Genomic DNA, 19,720 nt, shown 5'->3' on the forward strand with positions numbered 1-19,720 from the left:
TGTGGCCATGTTTTAAAACTATCACAGTGTTCAATAAACTATGGAATACCTCCAGCGTAGTGGAACAGGGATGGGACACAAGAAGAGGAAGAAGATTAAAGATTGTGAGGTGTGTTTAATATCACCAGATATTATTGGCTCTAGTGGTGCTAAATTTGATAGATTGATGCTTTCTGTTCCAAAATGAAGGCATTTTCCATAAATATTTTGTTTACGTCATTGCCTACCTATGTTACAAATAACTTTGATTTCCTTTTTTAGCCACCAGTTCCTAAGGTTTTTCCCTCTCCTTTTTTCTTATATGAGAAATGTATACATAACTCACCATTTTAGATAAGATCCAGTTGCATTTAAGATTGCTCAGTTATACCTGTCTGTTTACAGTTAAAGAGGAAGAGAATCGTATTTGAAATCTCAAAAGCCCAGTGTGACAGCTTTGGATATTCTATCAAAGATGTGTATATTTTATTGTGAGACTTCTTATAGGGATGATCTCACCTCTCAGTGCCTCTAACATCATGGACAAAGATTCTGGATCATAACTCATGGTCTTACCCACATGATATTCTGTAAGCAGGCAAACTTGGAAACTAACCAGTTTTTTTTTCTTTTAATTTTTTTTTTATTTTATTTTATTTTTGAGAGAGAGACACAGCATGAGCGGGGAAGGAGCAGAGAGAGATGGAGACACAGAATCCGAAGCAGGCTCCAGGCTCCGAGCTGTCAGCACAGAGCCCAACGTGGGGCTCGAGCCCACCAGCTGTGAGATCATGACTTGAGCTGAAGTCAGATGCTTAACCAACTGAGCCACCTAGGCGCCCTGTTTATAGAGAGCGCATAACCTCTCCCTCTCTTTCTTCCATTCCTTGTACCCACGTACTTGCTATTAAATTTAGAGGATGAGTTCACGGAAATGAGGGCCCTATCTAAATATAAGCAATATAAGGTTACTGTAGCATTACCCCTTCCGAAGTGAGTTGGCCACGGTCAGGTGGTGATTGCTTTCTTGTTCTTTCAGAAATCTCTAAGTTATGGCATCCATCTGCCTATAGTTTATTATAGTTACAATGTCGAAGGACTTCACCCAAGCCTTGATGTGGTCTCTACCCTCAACAGTTTCCTTGGAGGCATCTTGAGGTGCTGTAAAACTTAAATCTTAATATCCAGCCTAATACTTTTTCTTTGATTCTTGTGTTAAGTTCAAGACTATTACTTATTGATTATAGGTTAAACTCTACCCCCAAACTCAGACTAAATGGCAGAAACAGACCCCACAGCAAAATAAGTATATTCAACTCCGGATTGCAGTAAAGCCCCCATTTGTTAAGAGAATTTGCACTATGCTGTACTAATAATGCTAACGGTTATAAGTCAGACTTGCTCGGGTTGTTTTGTTGTGCTCACTTTTATTAGATGGGAACATGAAACAGCATTTAAGCATTGACAAAAATATATATATTTATAGTATGTTATGATGAGTTATATATAGTTGTATATGTACCAAGTCACATATACTTACCAGGCTGGATTTTTTAATGAAAATATTTCATTAAATATTTTTAAAATATTTATGTAAAAAAATATATATACATATATGTATAAATATGTAAAAATATATATGTAAAAATACAAATAGCATTGTAACATTAGCTTTGTTCATTTACACAGGGTGTTTAAATGTATAAGTGCATAGGATTGTCCTTATAAGTTTTAGGTTATATTGGGAACCAACTATTAGGCAGATATATGTTGAGTATGTTAAGTTGTTTTTGTTGCTGTTGATTCTCTCCACTTTAAAGAATTGTTCACTCATAGGTCTTTTTAGATGGCATGGCCCTTCAACACCTTAGCTCCATCACTTCTCTAGTTTGACTTTCCATCATTCTACCCCTTGACCTTTCATCTTATGGTAATACTAAATTGTTGGTGAGCCCTCTCATACACCATGCAATAATATGTTACTATGCTTTACTCATATTATTTCAATTTCCTAGAACTTTTTTGTATTATTTTTTCATTTAGTTAACACAACTTCCATGATCTTGTAATGGCATATTTACTCTAAGAAGTCATCAAACCCCTACTTGGACCAAATGTTCCTTTTTTATGCATTACTATACTCTGTACATACCCCTTTCTCAGAACTTGATTGTATATTCTTTCAGAGCAATGATCATAGTTGATAGCATCTAATATGGTCCTTCGTGTAATTAATAGACATTGAATTCATTAAAATTAGCTGAATTACAAAACAGTGATTCCTGAGTCTAAACGTATTCTTGGACTCTGGATCTAGATTTCCAAAAACTTTTTGGAATTTGTTACATAAGTTTTCTGTTTTCAAATCAAATTATACTCTCCTGTACTAATTAATTGCCCCTCCTAACTTTTAGTTTCCCTCCCTCAAAATTTGGCAAAAACAAAGACTGCTTCCTCTCCCTCACAAAATGCCAAATAATTACTGTGGGCTTTCTTTTTCCTTCATAAGGAGCTCAAATTGGGTATAAGCCCATACCTAGATGTTTACAGAAGCTTCATAATTGGTCTCTCTGGTCTCTAGTCCATTCTTATTCTAACCCATTCTGTTTGCCGTTACCAGATTAATCTTTCCCAAAGCACTGTTTTCATTATGCTGTTGCTCAGTTCAGAATCCTTCAGTGGCTCCTAACTACCTTTAAAATGAAATCTTGATTTATTTATTGTTTTTTGGGGGTTTTTTTTTTGTTTTTTTTTTTTTTAACAGCAGTGTCTGCCTTAATTGTTTTTGTGTTTTTGGTATCAGATACAGTGAGTGGTGCTGAGTAACCTTTTATGGAGTGAATGAGGAAAACGTGTGAATGAACAAACATGGCCATATTTTCCATTCTTAAATTGATTGCCTTCTAGTGTTGCTCCATTATAGTTAGAGTGGTTATTTTTTCTTTCCTTCCCCTTTTTCTTTTATATTTTCCTTGTAAGATGCATATTATGTTACTCTTTGCTTTTCATCTGTTGTTCTCTTCTATCACCCATTGTGCTACAGCCGACTGGTTTCCTAATTGTTGTTCCTTGAGCCTATGGAACTGCCAACCTTGGCACCTTTGTATTTGCTGTTTCTTCTCCCTAGAATGCTCTCCGCCCATAATTCCCTCCCTTACTTATTTAGGTTTTTGTTCAAATGTCACCTCAGTAGATGCTTCCTTATCATCCTAGTTGAAATATTTGTTCCCATCATTCATTATCTCCGTACTTTGATTACTTTTCATTCATAAAGTGTACCACAACCTGAAATGTTACACATCTATGTTTGTTTCATTATCTACCTTATTAAAATATAAGCTCCAGAAAGGCAGAGCTTTGTAAACTCTACATCCCTACTGCATAGAGCATATGCAATATGTGTGGAATTAGAGAGTAAATGAATGGATTTTGTATACCTTTGTGCTTTTACTTTATTCCTTTTCACATATTCAGTTCTTAACCTGTCCTTAGAGAATCATTTCCATGCCCATTTTGTTCTGATGCCCTCAATGATCTTTCTTCCCTGAGTTGGTATAAAGCCTACAGTTTGTTTTATACTTCTGCCTACAGAGTAGAGTACTCCTCTAGTACAGAATTATATATGGTCTTGCTACTTGTGTAGTCCATGGGCCATATCCTTATGTGATACAAGAATTAAATAGGATATATGCAATAAATGAAGTCACTTTTATCATTGACCAAAAAATCAAAGTCAGCTTATTGAGAATATATGTCAATCCTATTCTAAGTGTTTGATTTTAACTAATTTAATCCTTTAGGTACTATTATTGACCCGATTTTAGAGACGAGGAAAGTCAGGAAGGTAAGAGATTAAAGTGTGGCCCAGGGCTGGCAGCATCTACTGGACAGAGATGTAGACTCTCTGGCCCCTCCCCAGACCTAGTGAGTCAGAATTTAAGAACAAGTAATATGTTTAGATCCCAAACTTAACGATTTTTTTTAATGTTTATTTATTTATTTTGGGAGAAAGAGAGCACAAGCAGGGGAGGGGTAGAGAGAGGGGGAGTGAGAGAATCCCAAGCAGACTCCATGCTTGGAGTGGAGTCCCGAAACGGGGCTCAATCTTATAACTGCAAGGTTATGACCTACACCGATATCAAGAGGTAGATGCTTAACCAGCTGAGCTACCAGGCACCCCAGAGGAAGATCTTTAGTAAGACTGGCATTAGTAGTTTTAGAAAGCTCTATAGATGATTTTGATGGTAGTCAGAATTGAGAACTACCAAGGTAGATCCTTTTTTTTTTTTAATGTTCATTTATTTATTTATTTTTTAATTTTTTTTAACGTTTTATTTATTTTTGAGACAGAGAGAGACAGAGCATGAACAGGGGAGGGTCAGAGAGAGGGAGACACAGAATCTGAAACAGGCTCCAGGCTCTGAGCTGTCAGCACAGAGCCCGACGCGGGGCTTGAACTCACAGACTGCGAGATCATGACCTGAGCTGAAGTCGGCTGCTCAACCGACTGAGCCACCCAGGTGCCCCCATTTATTTATTTTGAGAGAGGAGTGAGAGAATCCTAATCAGGCTGACAGCACAGAGCCCAAAGTGGGGCTCAATCTCCCAAACCGTGAGGTCATGACTTGAGCTGAAATCAAGAGTTGGATACTTAACTGACTGAGCCACCCAGGCACCCCCCTTTTTACTGATATACAAGAAAATGAAGTAAAATACTACTGGAAAACTTAACTGACTTGAGACCCATAATCATCTATAAATGTGATGAATAAAATTATGAGTTAATTCCTAAAAATAACTCCTTTTTACTGGCATATTTTCATGCTGTACCATATTTGGGGGATAGTGGCAAGCAGCCTCATTTTAAGTATTTTACAAGTACTATTCTCTAAAACTGCAAGGCAGTATTGCTACAAGCATGCTTGGTTTGCCAGACTCAACATTGGATTCCTGATATATTCTCTTTCCCCAGTCTTGCAAATTAATTAATTGTGGGTCACAGGAATCTTTTTAATTTTTATTTATGTATTTATATATATTATTTATATATATATTTTTTTAATTGTTAAGTTTATTCATTTTGAGAGAGACGGAGAGAATGAATGAAGGAGGGGCAGAGAGAAAGGAGAGAGAATCCCAGGCAGGCTTTGCATTGTCAGCACAGAGCCCATTGCAGGGCTCGAACCCATGAAATGCGAGGTCACGACCTGAGCCAACACCAAGAGTCAGCAGCTTAACCAAGTGAGCCATCCAGGGACCCTTCACAGGAAACTTTTTAAGTTATCACATGTTCATTGACCTTTGGGATCCTTATAGAATGACCTCCACTCCCAGAAGTATTAAACCTTTAATGTGTGTGCAACTGGTATACCACCTGGGATTGGGTGTTATACTAGTTTGTAACTACCTTTATTAAGAGCTTAGCGTATGAATGAATGAATGAATATAGCAACTTAACATTAAAACATGTATTATTTATTTGGAGAGCAAAATGGCATTTAAGGTAGGTGTAACATAGTTGCATGGTAGTTAGACTGACTGCTTGGGTTCAAGTTCTGGCTCTGCTGCTTACTAACAGTATAGCCCAGAATCAAATTATTTATCTTCTCTGTACTTAGATTTCTTTTCTATAAAATGGGGATAATAATAGTACCTATAGGATTAAATTAGTAAAGGCCAAAAACAGAATAAGACTGTGTATATATTCTCAATAAAAATCTTCAATTCCCTGGCCTACAGTAACTGTTCCATTATTGGAAAGTATCTTATTGACACTTCTTGGTCAAAGATTTATACTGTGGTATGTCTGTCTCTAAAGCCCATGTCTTCCTAGATAATGCTCTACTGCATCATGAGCATGGTTATTACAGATTTAGAAGCAGTAGAAATGCGACTAAAATGCACATTATCTTGCCTTATAGTCTACAGATTGTTTTTACCTAAGTGGTGTGATTTGACAGCTCGATAGTGTATATAATAGAGCATTATTTCCATTTAACAGATGAAAAACTAAGTCTCAGAAGTTTTCTGGGGTCACAAGCTGGTCTTCTCTTTCCTGGACAAGTGCTCATTTGGACAAGTTTCCTTACATCTTGAGAAGCCCTTTTATTCCCTTATTCCTTAGTGCATTATATGTGTCTGGAAGCATCTTCGCCAGTGCTGTGCTTTCTATTTGTCATAGTCCCTCAGTAGTCAAAACAGCCTTGATGTCACATATGCACTCAGTCATCACCACCATCCACCCCCTCCTCCACATACACACAAACACATTGAGCTATTATAGGGAGGCATTGCAAGGCATAACCAGGCTGCTATTTGCCAGCCTGGTTTCTGATTTACTGCCTCTCCCTGATAACTGGGGCATGCACAGAACTGGGGCTCAAGACTCAAGCTACCATTCTCTCATAGTGGGGCTTTGCAGAAGTCTCTTTATAGCTGGAGGCTGGATTGGATTGGATGATTTTTAGGATAACTTCAAACTGTAAGACTTAGGTTTTTTGTTTTTTTTTTTTTTTTCTGGTAATGTCATTACTTTGATTATGTTATATTCTGAGTAGTAAAGTAATTATAGTCCTAGGTTTTAGCTGTGAACAAGAATGACAAGAGGATCCAAAGTACCTTCAGTTTTCTAGTGAGTTTATCTGAGAATGAAAATGGTCATAGAGTAATCTCATTCCCATCCAGTTTTCTATTAGCTAAATCAGATACTTGGAATAATTATCTGTCTTGGTTTAGAACAACTTTTTACCTTAGAACTTACCATTTTATTTTTCACTAATACTGATTGAAAAAAGTTGCCAGGTTTGGAGTAGGACTAAAGGAGGAATTCAGTTATTAATTGTTGTTAATCCCTTGCTTTCATCTCTTATCAGTTGTATTATATTATGCTTTATGTGTGGACACAGGTCCCTCATTAGACAAATTTTCTTTCAATTTTGAGGCATAATGTATTAGAAATACTACATATACAATAATGACTACTAGGAAAGTGATGTACAGAATGTCATACTTCTGTAATTATCAGTTATAGGAGAAACAAAAGAAAAGGAGGATTAGAAGTAAAACCTAGATACAGTAGTCCGGGAAGTATTCCCAGAAGCCTGCCTAAGCTGTGAGGAAAGAATGTACTACAGAGACCAGGCTGGCAGGGAGCAGGAGGCAGGTGCCAGTTTCAGTGCCACTCATGTGATAGATACCTCAGTGTATTCGCATGACTGTGTAGGGGTGAGCATGTGGGGCTGTGATGACTAAGTGAATATGTGAAATCACAGAAGGAAGTAGTGGAAAGATAAAAACAGGAAAACAGGGGCGCCTGGGTGGCTCAGTCGGTTGAGCATCCAACTTTGGCTGAGGTCATGATCTCAGGGTTCATGAGTTCAAGTCCCACATTGGGCTCTCTGCTGTCAGCATAGAGCCTGCTTGGGATCCTCTCTGCCCCCCTCTCTCTGCCCCTCCCCCCCCAAAAAAGCAAATGTTTAAAAAACAACAAAAAAAAACCCAGGAAAACAGATCTTGCAAAATTGGGCAAGAGAGCAGTCAGATCCAGGAACCAGGAACATGCTCGGACATAATAAGGTAAGCCATAGGGGGAAGGATACCGGAGCTAAAATAAAAGCATAAGAAGATCTGGATAACTAAGTATGTAAAAGTTTGGGAAAGGAAGGGAGGGAGGGAGGGAGGAAGGAAGGAAGGAAGGAAGGAAGGAGGGAGGGAGGGAGGGAGGGAGGGAAGGAAGGAAGGAAGGAAGGAAGGAAGGAAGGAAGGAAGGAAGGAAGGAAGGAAAAGTTTTGGTGTTTGCCTACTGTAATGGTAGGTTTCTAAACATTCTGGAGGAAGTATTTCATGTGGTCTTCACAGTTAACCTGACAGTGGATATAGCAAATGATTGTTCCTCTTCTTGATTCTTCAAAAAATAAACATTGGGAGCTTACTCACTTTTTCTGAGGTCACACAGCTCTGGGTAGCTTTGCTAATAGCCAGCTGTGTTACCCAACATGTACTTCTTTTGCCATAGTTTCCCCATTTGTAAGATGATAATAACTGCACCAAACTCATACGGTAAGAAATAAATGCTTATAAAACACTCAACATGGTACGTGGCACATGGTGGTAAATACTGATGAGTGCTGGGTGTTGCTGTTGTTTCTCTGAGAGCCACAATTTGAGTAACTTGACATTCAGCAAATTTTATTTTTTACTATATTATATTGCATCTTTCAGAATGTAAGTCGGATAGTTAGGCATGTATATTTTCACGTGTGTGTTTCCAAAATGGTTTTAACCCATGTTAAATTTGTCTTTACTCAAAACATTTGCCAAGTGTTAGGAGATTCTCTCTCTCCTGTGATATTTCTTTTTTGATTTTGACCCGATAGTACATTTCATTTTCTGTGCAGTAAACTTACTTTCAAATTTTTCTCCAGTTTGTTGAAGAAGGTAGAAAATGTTTCATAAAATAGCCATGACACCGAGAACTGTTAGACACTTTATGTATTTCATATATGCTTTGTGTTGTATTTGTTACCTGTAGTGACAGCTTCTTTCAGTATTTGCATTTTCATAAACATACCTTCAGCAGATACACAGTCACATGTGATACAATAAATTTTCTGTAGTCTCTGCAGTTAGTTTTCTCATCCAGAAAATGTAATTTAAAAAAAATTACCTGTGACTGCCAGGAGTATTTCTGTTTTGGCTACAGTGCAGAAATTTGATTCTCCCTTCAGACTCCCATTGTAGGATATCCTTGACATTTCCTGCATCTGTCATTCTCTGATTGGCTCATGTTTACACAAACTATTACAAGGTTTTAAACAACTTTATTTGGTGTTAAATTAGCAGATTTTCATTCTTATTCAAACTGATATTCCTTGAATATTCAAACCATCAAGCAGAAAGTATTTTGCATAGTCCCAGGATATCTAACTTCTTTCGAACCAAAATGCAAAGAGGATGCACATTTCCAAAACAAATCTGTGTTTGGGTCAATGTCTTATGCTTAATTGGAACTTGTTTTTGCTGTGTTAACTCTTACATTGGAAGATGTAATCTCTGGCTTTTTTACCTAGTGGTTTGTTTCTTTTTTCAGACCTCTGAATCAGATCCTGATAGTAACTCCTACTTAGAATTCCTGGTACCTCACTGTTTTGCTCTGAAGAGGTCAAAAGTGGCTCAGATTTGTTGGCCTTTTTCAGTATGGCCTCAAATGCATTTTTCTGGGTATCTCTTGTACTTTTTTCTAACACAGAATTCTGGTGTAAGAGGCAAAGCTACATGAGGGTTTTCTAGCTCCTTTTCTTAGGTTTACTGAACTTTCTTCAACCCAAGTAGGAAGAGAAGAAGATTGATCAGTGTTTAAATTGTGTGATTCTTAGTGCATAAGTGTGTGTGTAGGAGGAAGGTATGGGCTTCAGAGTGAGTTTTAAGTTCAGATTATGGGCCCAGCCTTTCTTAGCCATGTGACCTTTGGGTGTATTTAACTTTCTCACTGCCAGCTTCATCATCTATGAAGAGGATTACTGATACCTATCTCATAGAATTGTTCTGATTTTTAATTTAAGAATTTCTAGCACAAAGAGGATGACCAGAAATGATATCCCTCCCTAGGGAATAGGTTTTAGTGAAGAAATGGCTTATCTATTTAGAAATAGGGAGCACAATTTATCCTACTCTAGTACAGTAAATTATTCTTTGAAACCAGTATACTTTGAAATGGCTATAACTGTGTTGTGCCAATGGTAGTGTTATTTTACTTGGACTCTAGTGTGTTGACATGTGGTCATGAAATTTGCTACATGTTGATGTAGGCAGTTAAGTTAGGTGCCAAATGGATTTTAGTAGTTGATATTCAACTTACTCAAAGCTAAAGGATTTGAAATGGTTCTCTAGCCACTAGTTCAAGTTGAAAGCATCTCAGGCATGTTTTTACCAGAGAGGATATAGCAGATATTTGGTTAGCTTTTATGAGAATTGCTTGCTATGATCTTCTTTCCCCAGGCATTTTGTACTTTTTTATCAATACTTCAGGTAGTATTAAGTAGTGTCTCATGATTATCCAAGAATTCAGTGGCAAGGGGCGCAGCATCCTAATGTTATATAACTGATAATATTTTACTTACTTAGATGTAGTTTATGCGAAAAGTCCTAAAATGTGGTCTTGGGTCCAGTTTGATCTTTCAGTGGAAATGTTTTAGGTACGTGTACTAAGTTCTGTATTTTGTGTATTTATTTTAAGTGTCTACTTCCCCTATATAAACTAATTTAGGGGCGCCTGGGTGCCTCAGTTGGTTAAGCATCTGACTCTTGATTTCAGCTTAGGTCATGATCTCACAGTTCCTGAGCCCCACTTCGGGCTCTAGGCTATTAGTGCAGAGCCTGTTTGGGATTCTCTCTCCCTCTCTCTCTGCCCCTTCCCTACTTGCTCGCTCTCTCTCTCTCTCTCAAAATAAATAAATAAAACATTTTAAAAAAACATCAGGCAGGGCGCCTGGGTGGCTTAGTTGGTTGAGCAGCCAGCTTTAGCTCCGATCATGATCTCATAGCTTATGGGTTTCAAGCCCTACATCAGGCTGTGTGCTGACAGCTCAGAGCGTGGAGCCTGCTTTGGATTCTGTGTCTCCTTCTCTCTCTTTCCCTCCCCTGCTCACGCTCTGTCTCTCTGTCAAAAATATTTTTTTTAAAAAAACACTTAAAAAAAATTTTTTTATTACATTTCTTTATTTTTGAGAGGCAGAGAGAGACAGAGCATGAGTGGGGGAGGAGCAGAGAGAGAAGGAGACACAGAATCCGAAGCAGGCTCCAGGCTCTGGGCTAATAGCCCAGGGCTATTAGCAGGGCTTGAACCCATGAACTGTGAGATCATGACCTGAGCCGAAGTTGGCCATGCAACCGACTGAGCCACCCAGGCGCCCCTTAAAAAAAAAAAAAAAATTAAAAAAAACATCAGGAATGTGAGAAATAGTGTAATATTTTTTTTAAGTACTAGTTATTTTTCTTAATGGAACACTATCAGAGGAAGTCTTCTGCCTTAGCTCTATTGGTTATGTTTTAACTGGTTTGTCTTTCATTGAAGAAAGCGTATCTATCTCAGGATGATATCCATGCATTTGTATCTACTCTCAATTGATGTGGCAGTAATAGAAACAGGAATAATATTATGGTTGTACATTTAGTGTTAGGTAATCAAATTATTAATAGTTGGGAATATTGCAAAAATGCCTTATATTCCAGATCACTACAAAAATCTCTTAGTGTTTCCTTCCCCTCTTACATTTCTGTTAAGGTCTAGAAATGTCTAAATTTTCTTTTTTTTGTTGTTTTTATTTTTAATTAGTTAAAATACAGTGTTAAATTCGTTTCAGGTGTACAATATAGTAATTCAGCACTTCCATACATCACCCTGTGCTCATAACAACAATTGCACTCCTTAATGCCCATCACCTGTTCAACCCACCTCCCTCCCTCAGTTCTCTATAATTTAGAGTCTTTTTTTTATTTATTTCTCTCTCATTTTTCCCCTTGTTTTGTTTCTTAAATTCCACGTTTAAGTGAAAGCGTAAGGTGTTTGTCTTACTCTGACTTATTTTGCTTAGCGTTATACTCTAGCTCCATCCATGTCATTGCAAATGGCAAGATTTCATTCTTTTGTATGGCTGAATAAAATATTCCATTGTGCATGTATATACACACACTGTATCTTCTTTATCCATTCATCTTCCATATCTTGACTATTGTAAATAATGCTGTTATAGACATAGGGGTGCATGTATCCCTTTGAATTAGTGTTCTTGTATTCTTTGGGTAAATAACCAATTGTGCAACTGCAGAATCCTAAGGTAGTTCTATTTTTAACTCTTTGAGGAAACTACATACAGTTTTCCAGAGTTTGCACTCCCACCAACAATGCAAGAGGGTTCCTTTCTCACCACATCCTCACCAACACCTGTTGTTTCTTGTGTTGTTAATTTTACCTTTTCTGACAGGAGTGAGGTGATATCTCACTGTAGTTTTGGTTTGCAAGAAATGTCTAAATTTTCAGTTAAACATATAGGTTAATAAATGACTAGGCAGCATTGTATTCATATTTTACTAAGTTATGGAGAGCAAGAACTTTTTTATTTATTATTGTCCGCTTTGTAAAAATGATTATGGATTTTTTGGGACCAAAGTACCAAGATTATACCTGGCACAGTTTTGTGTAGGAAAATATTTTAATTACAAATGCCACACACAGGCAAGCTATATGTACTTTCTTTCCTCTTGGTACATCCATGTCCTAAAGCTCTTGGAAGAAAATGGTTTAAAAAATTGCTTTCATGTCTACACTGTAAGTAAAATCACTTGTCATAGCGAGTTGCAAAATGCAGACATTCATTCTGAAGCTGCCTGTTTCTCATTTGGATCTGACATATTAAAAAGCATATAATTAATGGTTGACATTAGTAATTAACATTAACTTTATGGTGCTTAATATGCCATCATTCATCCATCAAATAACCAGAAATGCATAATGTCTTGGCATCAAGGTTTTAATTATATAAAACGGTCCTTCAGTTTTCATATGATATAAACGTTAAAAGCCAAAAATGTATTCAAAGAAGATTTTTGTAAAGATTTGTTGGGCATTAGCTATATTTTCATTTCTTTTTAGGAGTATGCATCAACAATTGCGTCAGGAACTTCAAAAGGAGAATGTGGACCTAACTGCGCAGTCTTCATTATCGGCTAAAGAGCGCCACCTTGCTGCAGTTGCCAGTGCACTATGGAGACATTTCTTTTCATTTTTGAAGAGTCAGAGAATGTCACAGATAGTGCCTCTCTCAGAACTTGCGGACGCAGCTGCAGGTCAGCGTTGTTAATTTGCTAATTAGCTTCTCATTTTGCAGACTCTGTCAGTTTTTTCTTCTATTTGCTTGGTAACAAACTCTTTTATTACAGTCTAATAAATACTTTGACAACCAGAAAGATAACAAGAGTTTTGTATTTTTAAATTAAGATCCTTTGGCTTGTTTTCTTCTTAGTAAAGGTAAAAACTAAGTGATTGTTCGCTAAAAATAAAATATAATTTTCAATCTTAAAAATATCGAATGTGCATAAATTTTTCTTATGCATGCAATATCTGGAAAGAAAAGTAGCATTTGATTTCTTCTAGTTCAAGGACGTTATTTTCAAATTGTGTATGGAGATATCTAGATGTAACATGAAGTTACTTCTGTGAAGAGTAAAAGAATGTACTATGAATTCTACTTCACCAAGCAGAGATAAGAATAACCTCAAATGTATAGACTGTTATTGTTGTGACTTCTAGATTCTATTTTAGGTTGTAATTTTTAATTAATTTGACTCTTGGCCTAAGGTCATGTGCTTAGGCTTTAAGGGAATCTGAATCACATGACGTTGTAGACAAGAATTTGAGTATCTGAGCATATTTGCCATTTTCTAAGAAGAGATCATTATCTTTCTCAAAGGAATATTTCACGCAAAATATGTTAAGAAGTACTAGAATAGATGGAGATCAGTATAGCAACTACATGCCTTTAATTGCAATTTGTGTAAAGGTATATAATGCATTTCGATGTGATGTTTTTTTGTTTGTTTTTTTTGTTTTTTTTTTTTATTTTTGGGACAGAGAGAGACAGAGCATGAACGGGGGAGGGGCAGAGAGAGAGAGGGAGACACAGAATCGGAAACAGGCTCCAGGCTCCGAGCCATCAGCCCAGAGCCTGACGCGGGGCTCGAACTCACGGACCGTGAGATCGTGACCTGGCTGAAGTCGGACGCTTAACCGACTGCGCCACCCAGGCGCCCCTCGATGTGATGTTTTTTAAGACCTAACACCTAAACCATGGTTTATTTTACCCTGGTGTGAATGACAGAAAGCTGAGCTAAAAGCACTACATAAAAGACTGAATGATATAAATTGTGAAAGATCTTGAATTCTACTAGCATTTCCATAATTAAAACATTACAATGACAGATTGAAGAACTGTGACAGGACACAGTTTTCCAGCTACCAGAATGTCTATGAAAATAAATATTGATATGTAATCGGTTTAACCAAAGTAGTCATTAGAAGCCAATATGACTTCTCTTTCTTGCATTCATCATCCCAACTCACAGTCAGTGAACAGATATGATACCACACAAGTTTAATGAGTGCTGTCCTAGTTGCTAAAAATAAGTAGAAGTGTATACACACACACACACACATACTTATAGGGATTTGTTTTGAAGTAAAGACTTGATAGGTTAGGAGAAAAAAGTTTCCTGCATTAAAAACAACAGTCATCGAACACCCACATTTATTTTATGGTAATGTCATTGTGGAATTACCAATGGGAAAAGGACTGCAATTCCTTTTCTCACATGTAAGTTACCTGTTCTCATTGAACTTCTAGTCTAGTGCAGGGGAGAGAACAATTAATAAGTAAGCAAGATATGTAATAAAAGGTGATAATTGTTTTTGGAGAAAAATAAAAATATATCAGAGAGGATAGGGAATGCCAGAGGCAGATTGTAATTTTAAATAGAATTGTCAGGGAGGCTTGAGTAAGTACCATTTAAGCAAAGACCTGAAGGAAGTCAGAGACCAATGCTCTGCACAAGAACAGAAGCAAGAGCATGTCTGGTGTGCTTGAGGAACCACAGAGAAGCCATAAAAGCTTGTGTGGCATAAGAAAGGAAGGGAGAGTCCAGATATATAACCAAAAGGTACTGAAGAGCTAGCTTGTGCTCTGCCTTGTATGCAGTTGGAAAGACTCTTTGCTTTTACTCTGAGATTAGAAGCTTTTGAAAAAGTGTTGAGCAAAGCAGTGAGGAGCACCCTTCTGGCTACTAGACTGAGAGCCAACTATAGTGAGGCCAGTTAGCGAACCGTTGACAATTCAGAAATGAGCAGCTTGAGCTAACATGGTAACAGTACAGGTGGTGAGAAGCGGTTGGATTTCCAGTCAGAAGGTACACAGAGTATTTTGAAGGTAGACCTGACAGAATTTCTAGGTGGGTATAATATGGTAAGCAGAATAAAGAGAGAATTCCTCATTTATGGAGGTGAGGAAAATTGTGACAGAAGCAGAATTTTATGAGGGAAGACTAGGATTTTGATATTGGACTTTTTTTTTAGATACCCATGAAACTCTAAGAAAAGCAGGCACTTGGATAATAAGTGTTGGGTTCAGAGAAGAGGTTAAATTTGGGAACTGTGTATAGTCATTAAAGCTGTGAACTGGATGAGATCATCGATAGAGTAAGTTTGGTGAAGAGAGAAGCATGAGGACTGAGCTCCAGGATACTCCCATGTTCAGATTTGTGGGATAAAAAGGAACCAAGAGAGGAGACTGCAAAGGAATGCCAGTGAAGCAACAGGAAAACCAAGTGTGTTGCCCTGGAAATCAAATGACAGGATTTCAAGGAAGAGGAAGTCATCAACTGCTCAAATGCTATTAATGGATCAAAAAAGATGAAGCCTGAGATTGGGCACTGGATTTAGCAAGAGGGAAGGTCAGTGGTCACCCTGAAAAGGAGTTTTGGTATAGTGCTAGAAACAAAGTCCTGATTAAAGGTGATTTAAGAGAAAAATGTGAGAAGATGAATTATAGACTGCAAATGTGGATATATCTTTTTGAGTATCACTGTTTAAGAGAAGTAGAAAAATGGAGATGTTAGCTAGAGGGAGGTGTGGGTCAAAGAGATTTTTTTTTTTTTAATAACATGGGCGAAATTTCAGCATATTTATAATCCTGACATGAATGTTTGGAGTAAAGGAAAACTTAATGATGCATGGTAGTCACTTGTGGTTTAATGTCTAAGAGAAATGGGATCCTATAAAAGACTTGGCCTCAGATGATCTGTAGGAGCAGAAGAGAAGGCAGAGTAAATGGGCCCAGAGGCACCTGGGTGGCTCAGATGATTAAGTGACCGACTCTTGATTTTGGCTCAGGTCATGACCTCACAGTTGGTGAGTTCGAGCCCTATGTCACGTTCCACACGCTGACAGTGTGGAGCCTGCTTGGGATTCTGTGCAGTGATCATAAAGGTCTCCAAGAATGGGTCTAGAATAATCTATTTCATCATTATCGTTGTGGAATCTATAATGGCTTCTTCAGATTCCAAATTCTACACCTGATGTTTCTGCTAATGTGCCCAGTGTATGTGCATTCTATAAATAAATAAACAAACAAACTTAAAAAGGGGGGGGGTCCAAGAACAGGCAGCTAGGTAGATGTACCAGGAGCTTGTGGTAGTTCTCGGCTGATGTTTCTCATTTCTTTGTGAAGTAGTAAGGCCGTTAGCTGAAAGTGGGGATGGGGAGGAGGTGCTGGCTAATGACAGAGAGAGGAAAGAAGGTATGCAGCAGCCCTCCAGGAGAGTAAAAGTCTGAATGGACTGGAGTAATGTATCAGGAATGCTGGCCAGCTCTAAGGTCTAACTTAAAGTTTATAGTCCTAAATTTAAAGTGAGATCAGTCAGTAGGATTCCTTGCCAGCCATTTATACTGGAGCAGGTACATAGCAAGAGAAGACCAAGAGTTGGAATTAAACATTTGCTTTTTCCAGAGAAATACAATGAATCAAGTAAGAAGCAAGGGAGTGGACAGTACACAAAACTAGCGTAACAGTGGACCGTGCAACAAAGCTGCCTAAAAAAGGAAAGAAGGCATGAAGGCAGTGAGGGACAGGGAAAAAGTTGTCGGATCAATGAATTGTAGGTCTTGGTGGAATCAGATAGTTGTTGGGAGTTGGAGACCTAGAGACAAGAGAGTTGGAAAACCCCTCCAATTGGGTGGAGGTGCCAGAAAGCGGGAGAGAATGTACTTATTGCTAATGCCAAAGTCTCACAGTATCAGCATGGGAGTAAATGGCTGAAATAGAGTGGAAGATAGATTCGCTGAGGAGGGGAGTTCAAGAAACTGATAGGCCAGGATATCGGAAGAAAAGCCATCCAGGATTATGACAGGAGCACTGCTAGAGAGGATGTGGTTAGTGAGCTATAGTCTTAAAGGAATGAGGGAGATGAACAAGGAATGACATGAGAGTCAAAGCTGGAGGTTTTCAAGAGGAGGAAGGGGAGAATGGTCTAGAAGCAGCCTCGGGACTAAGGCGCAAACTCTGCTATCTGTAGGTCAAGTGTAGGAGAGAAGTGGGAGAATACACAGCCACCGCTTGAGGGAGGTACGGAGGAGCCAGTGCTTCATAAGCAGTCTATTGACAAACATAAATTAATATAATACAAATTAAGTGGGGGAATTCCCAGGAAATCACAAAATAAAGTATATTTGTTTAATGTGGCCAACTAGGGAATTCTAGTTCCTAGGCTTAGTAGGTTCTGAAGAAAGTGGAGTGTCACTGATTACTAGGAAACTACCATTTAATGGAAGACTATCCATTGTCTGAGACCAAAGTCTTCTCTGTGGCAGGTGGCAAGTACATTAGCTTGATTGGAGAGAAATAGATGCTAGAAATATTTTTTTTAATGGGTTCTTTGAGGGGCGCCTGGATGGCTCAGTCGGTTAAGCGTCAGACTTCAGCTCGGGTCATGATCTCAGTCTGTGAGTTCAAGCCCTGCATTGGGCTCTGTGCTGACAGCTCAGAGCCTTAAGTCTGCTTTGGATTCTTTGTCTCCTTCTCTGCCCCTCCCCCACTCATGTTCGCTCACGCACGCGTGCACACACTCACTCTCAAAAATTAGACATTTAAAAACTTTTTAAAAATAAAATAAATGGGATTTTTCAATGAGGGGATACAAACATCAGATGTAGAATTTGGAATTTGAGGAAGCCATTATAGATTCCATGATGATAATGCTGAAATAGATTATTCTAGACCCATTCTTGGAGATTATATAATCACTACAGAAATTTCTTTGGCAACATGAATATAGTTCAGTTTTTGCTTTTTGTTCTGCATTTCTACATGTGACATTTTATTATTGAGTGAATTCTTTTTATCACTATTGATATAATTTGGGGACGGGAAATAGTTTTTAAAAATTCCTTACTATAAGGGTGCCCAGGTGGCTCAGTTGGTTGAGCATTCGACTCTTGATTTTGGCTCAGTTCATGATCCCAGGGTCATGGGATCGAGCCCCATATCCATGCTCAGCACGGAGCTTGCTTAAGATCCTCTCCTGTCTCTCTCTCTCTCCCTCTCTCTCTACACTCCCCACCCCACACTCAAGAGTACACATATGCTGTCTCTCTGTCAAAAAAAATTTTTAATTTTTGTTAATTTAAAGAAAAAAATTCCTCACCATAAATTTTTCTCATTTTAAATCTAGATTTTACTTTGCTAGCATTGGACATGCCCAGCACAGCTCCATCAGATCTTCAGCCTCAGCCAGTTATATCAATAATACAGCTTTTTGGTTGGGATGATATCATCTGGCCCCAGGTTGTAGCAAGATATTTAAGTCATTGCCTACAAAATAGGTAAGTGACTTGATTTCAGGTATGCACATGTATAGAAACTCATGATAGATCAGTATACTAGGAAAGTAAGAATTTTCACAAATAAAAACTGATCTTCGTACATATACTGACACTTTGGTGGTTTTTGCTTTTGGATGTATCAGCATTTGACAGTGGCAGTAGCCTGCCTTAAAAATAAATAAATAAATAAAAATAAACATAAAACTTGCTGCTTAAAAGCTTTTTTTTAAAACTGTTTTTGTAGGACTACCTTTATTTCATCTTGAAATTACCTTTCTATATTCACCTTTGTGAAAGAAATTATGTAATTAATGTTGCTGGTTCTGTAAAATACAAGTATATTGTATTTTTAGGTGTAATGATAGCTTCCCCTTTCACAGCTAGATTTTTAGACTCAACTCTTGTACAATTAGGAACACAACACTTCATCACCCTGAACCCTGGTTTCCTTATCTGTAGCTCCTGTTGCATTATATAACAGATCTGAGGAACTCCAGTAGGAAAAACATATAGTAAATGAAGTTACAATAGAAATAGTGTAATCGGGAAGATTTGAAAAAGAATAGTAAGATGAGGGAAAATAAATGCACAAACCTGGGAGACCACTGTAGTTCCTGTCCAGATGAAGAGGGATGCGGTCAGTGAGGTATTCGCATAAGGGAGTCCACTAAGCAGTCAGTAAGCCATCTTCTCATTGGCTTTAAGTCATGAAGTAAGGGAGCTCAACTTCGATTGGATTACTTTTAGTCTCTTCTAGCTTGCTAATTCTATAATAACAAACAGTATTTATTAAATACTTCTGCTGAAACTGTCTGGAATAAGTTTAGTTTAAAAAATAGTATTTGATATATTTGTAACAGTTGAAGAAACTGAAATGCAAAGGTGTTAAAGAACTTTGGAAAGGTTGTATAGGTCATAAATGACAAACCTTAGTTCTTTGGCACTGTGTAGTCTTTGGGACGTCTTCTGTTCAGGTTTTTCAAAGCAATATTTTTAGAGTTATGACTTACATGTATTTTTCAAATTTCTGACTTTACCTAGCACTTCATAGTTAGGCTAAGACCACCCTCTTCCTTTCTACCCCCCAGTTATAAAATGGTTAAATATCAGATTTAGCCAGGCTTTTGGCTTCACAGAAAGATTTTTGGTTTTTTTTTTTTTTGTCAGATGTTACTTTGTAATTCTTCAATAATGACCGCCTATGGAGTGGTATAGCAGGAAAGAAAGGGATGGGAATGGAATTGGTTAGAAGACTCACACAGAAATCTTTGTCATTAACTCTTGTCTTACATAAATGGTCATGACCACTTCTTTTTA

The 19,720-nt window shown here is 37.7% G+C and overlaps 1 protein-coding gene across 3 annotated transcripts in view; it reads left to right on the forward strand.

Moving 5' to 3' along the window:
- MMS22L (MMS22 like, DNA repair protein) overlaps positions 1-19,720 on the forward strand; it is a 125,551-nt gene that overhangs the window by 72,353 nt on the left and 33,478 nt on the right. For all 3 annotated transcript variants that reach the window (XM_015077788.3, XM_053222445.1, XM_053222446.1), the window contains 2 exons: positions 12,629-12,822; positions 18,253-18,403. In XM_015077788.3, the coding sequence (XP_014933274.3) occupies positions 12,629-12,822; positions 18,253-18,403 (345 nt within the window). The remainder of the gene's footprint in view (positions 1-12,628; positions 12,823-18,252; positions 18,404-19,720) is intronic.

This window comes from Acinonyx jubatus, chromosome B2 (assembly GCF_027475565.1).
Source record: "Acinonyx jubatus isolate Ajub_Pintada_27869175 chromosome B2, VMU_Ajub_asm_v1.0, whole genome shotgun sequence".
NCBI lineage: Eukaryota > Metazoa > Chordata > Mammalia > Carnivora > Felidae > Acinonyx > Acinonyx jubatus.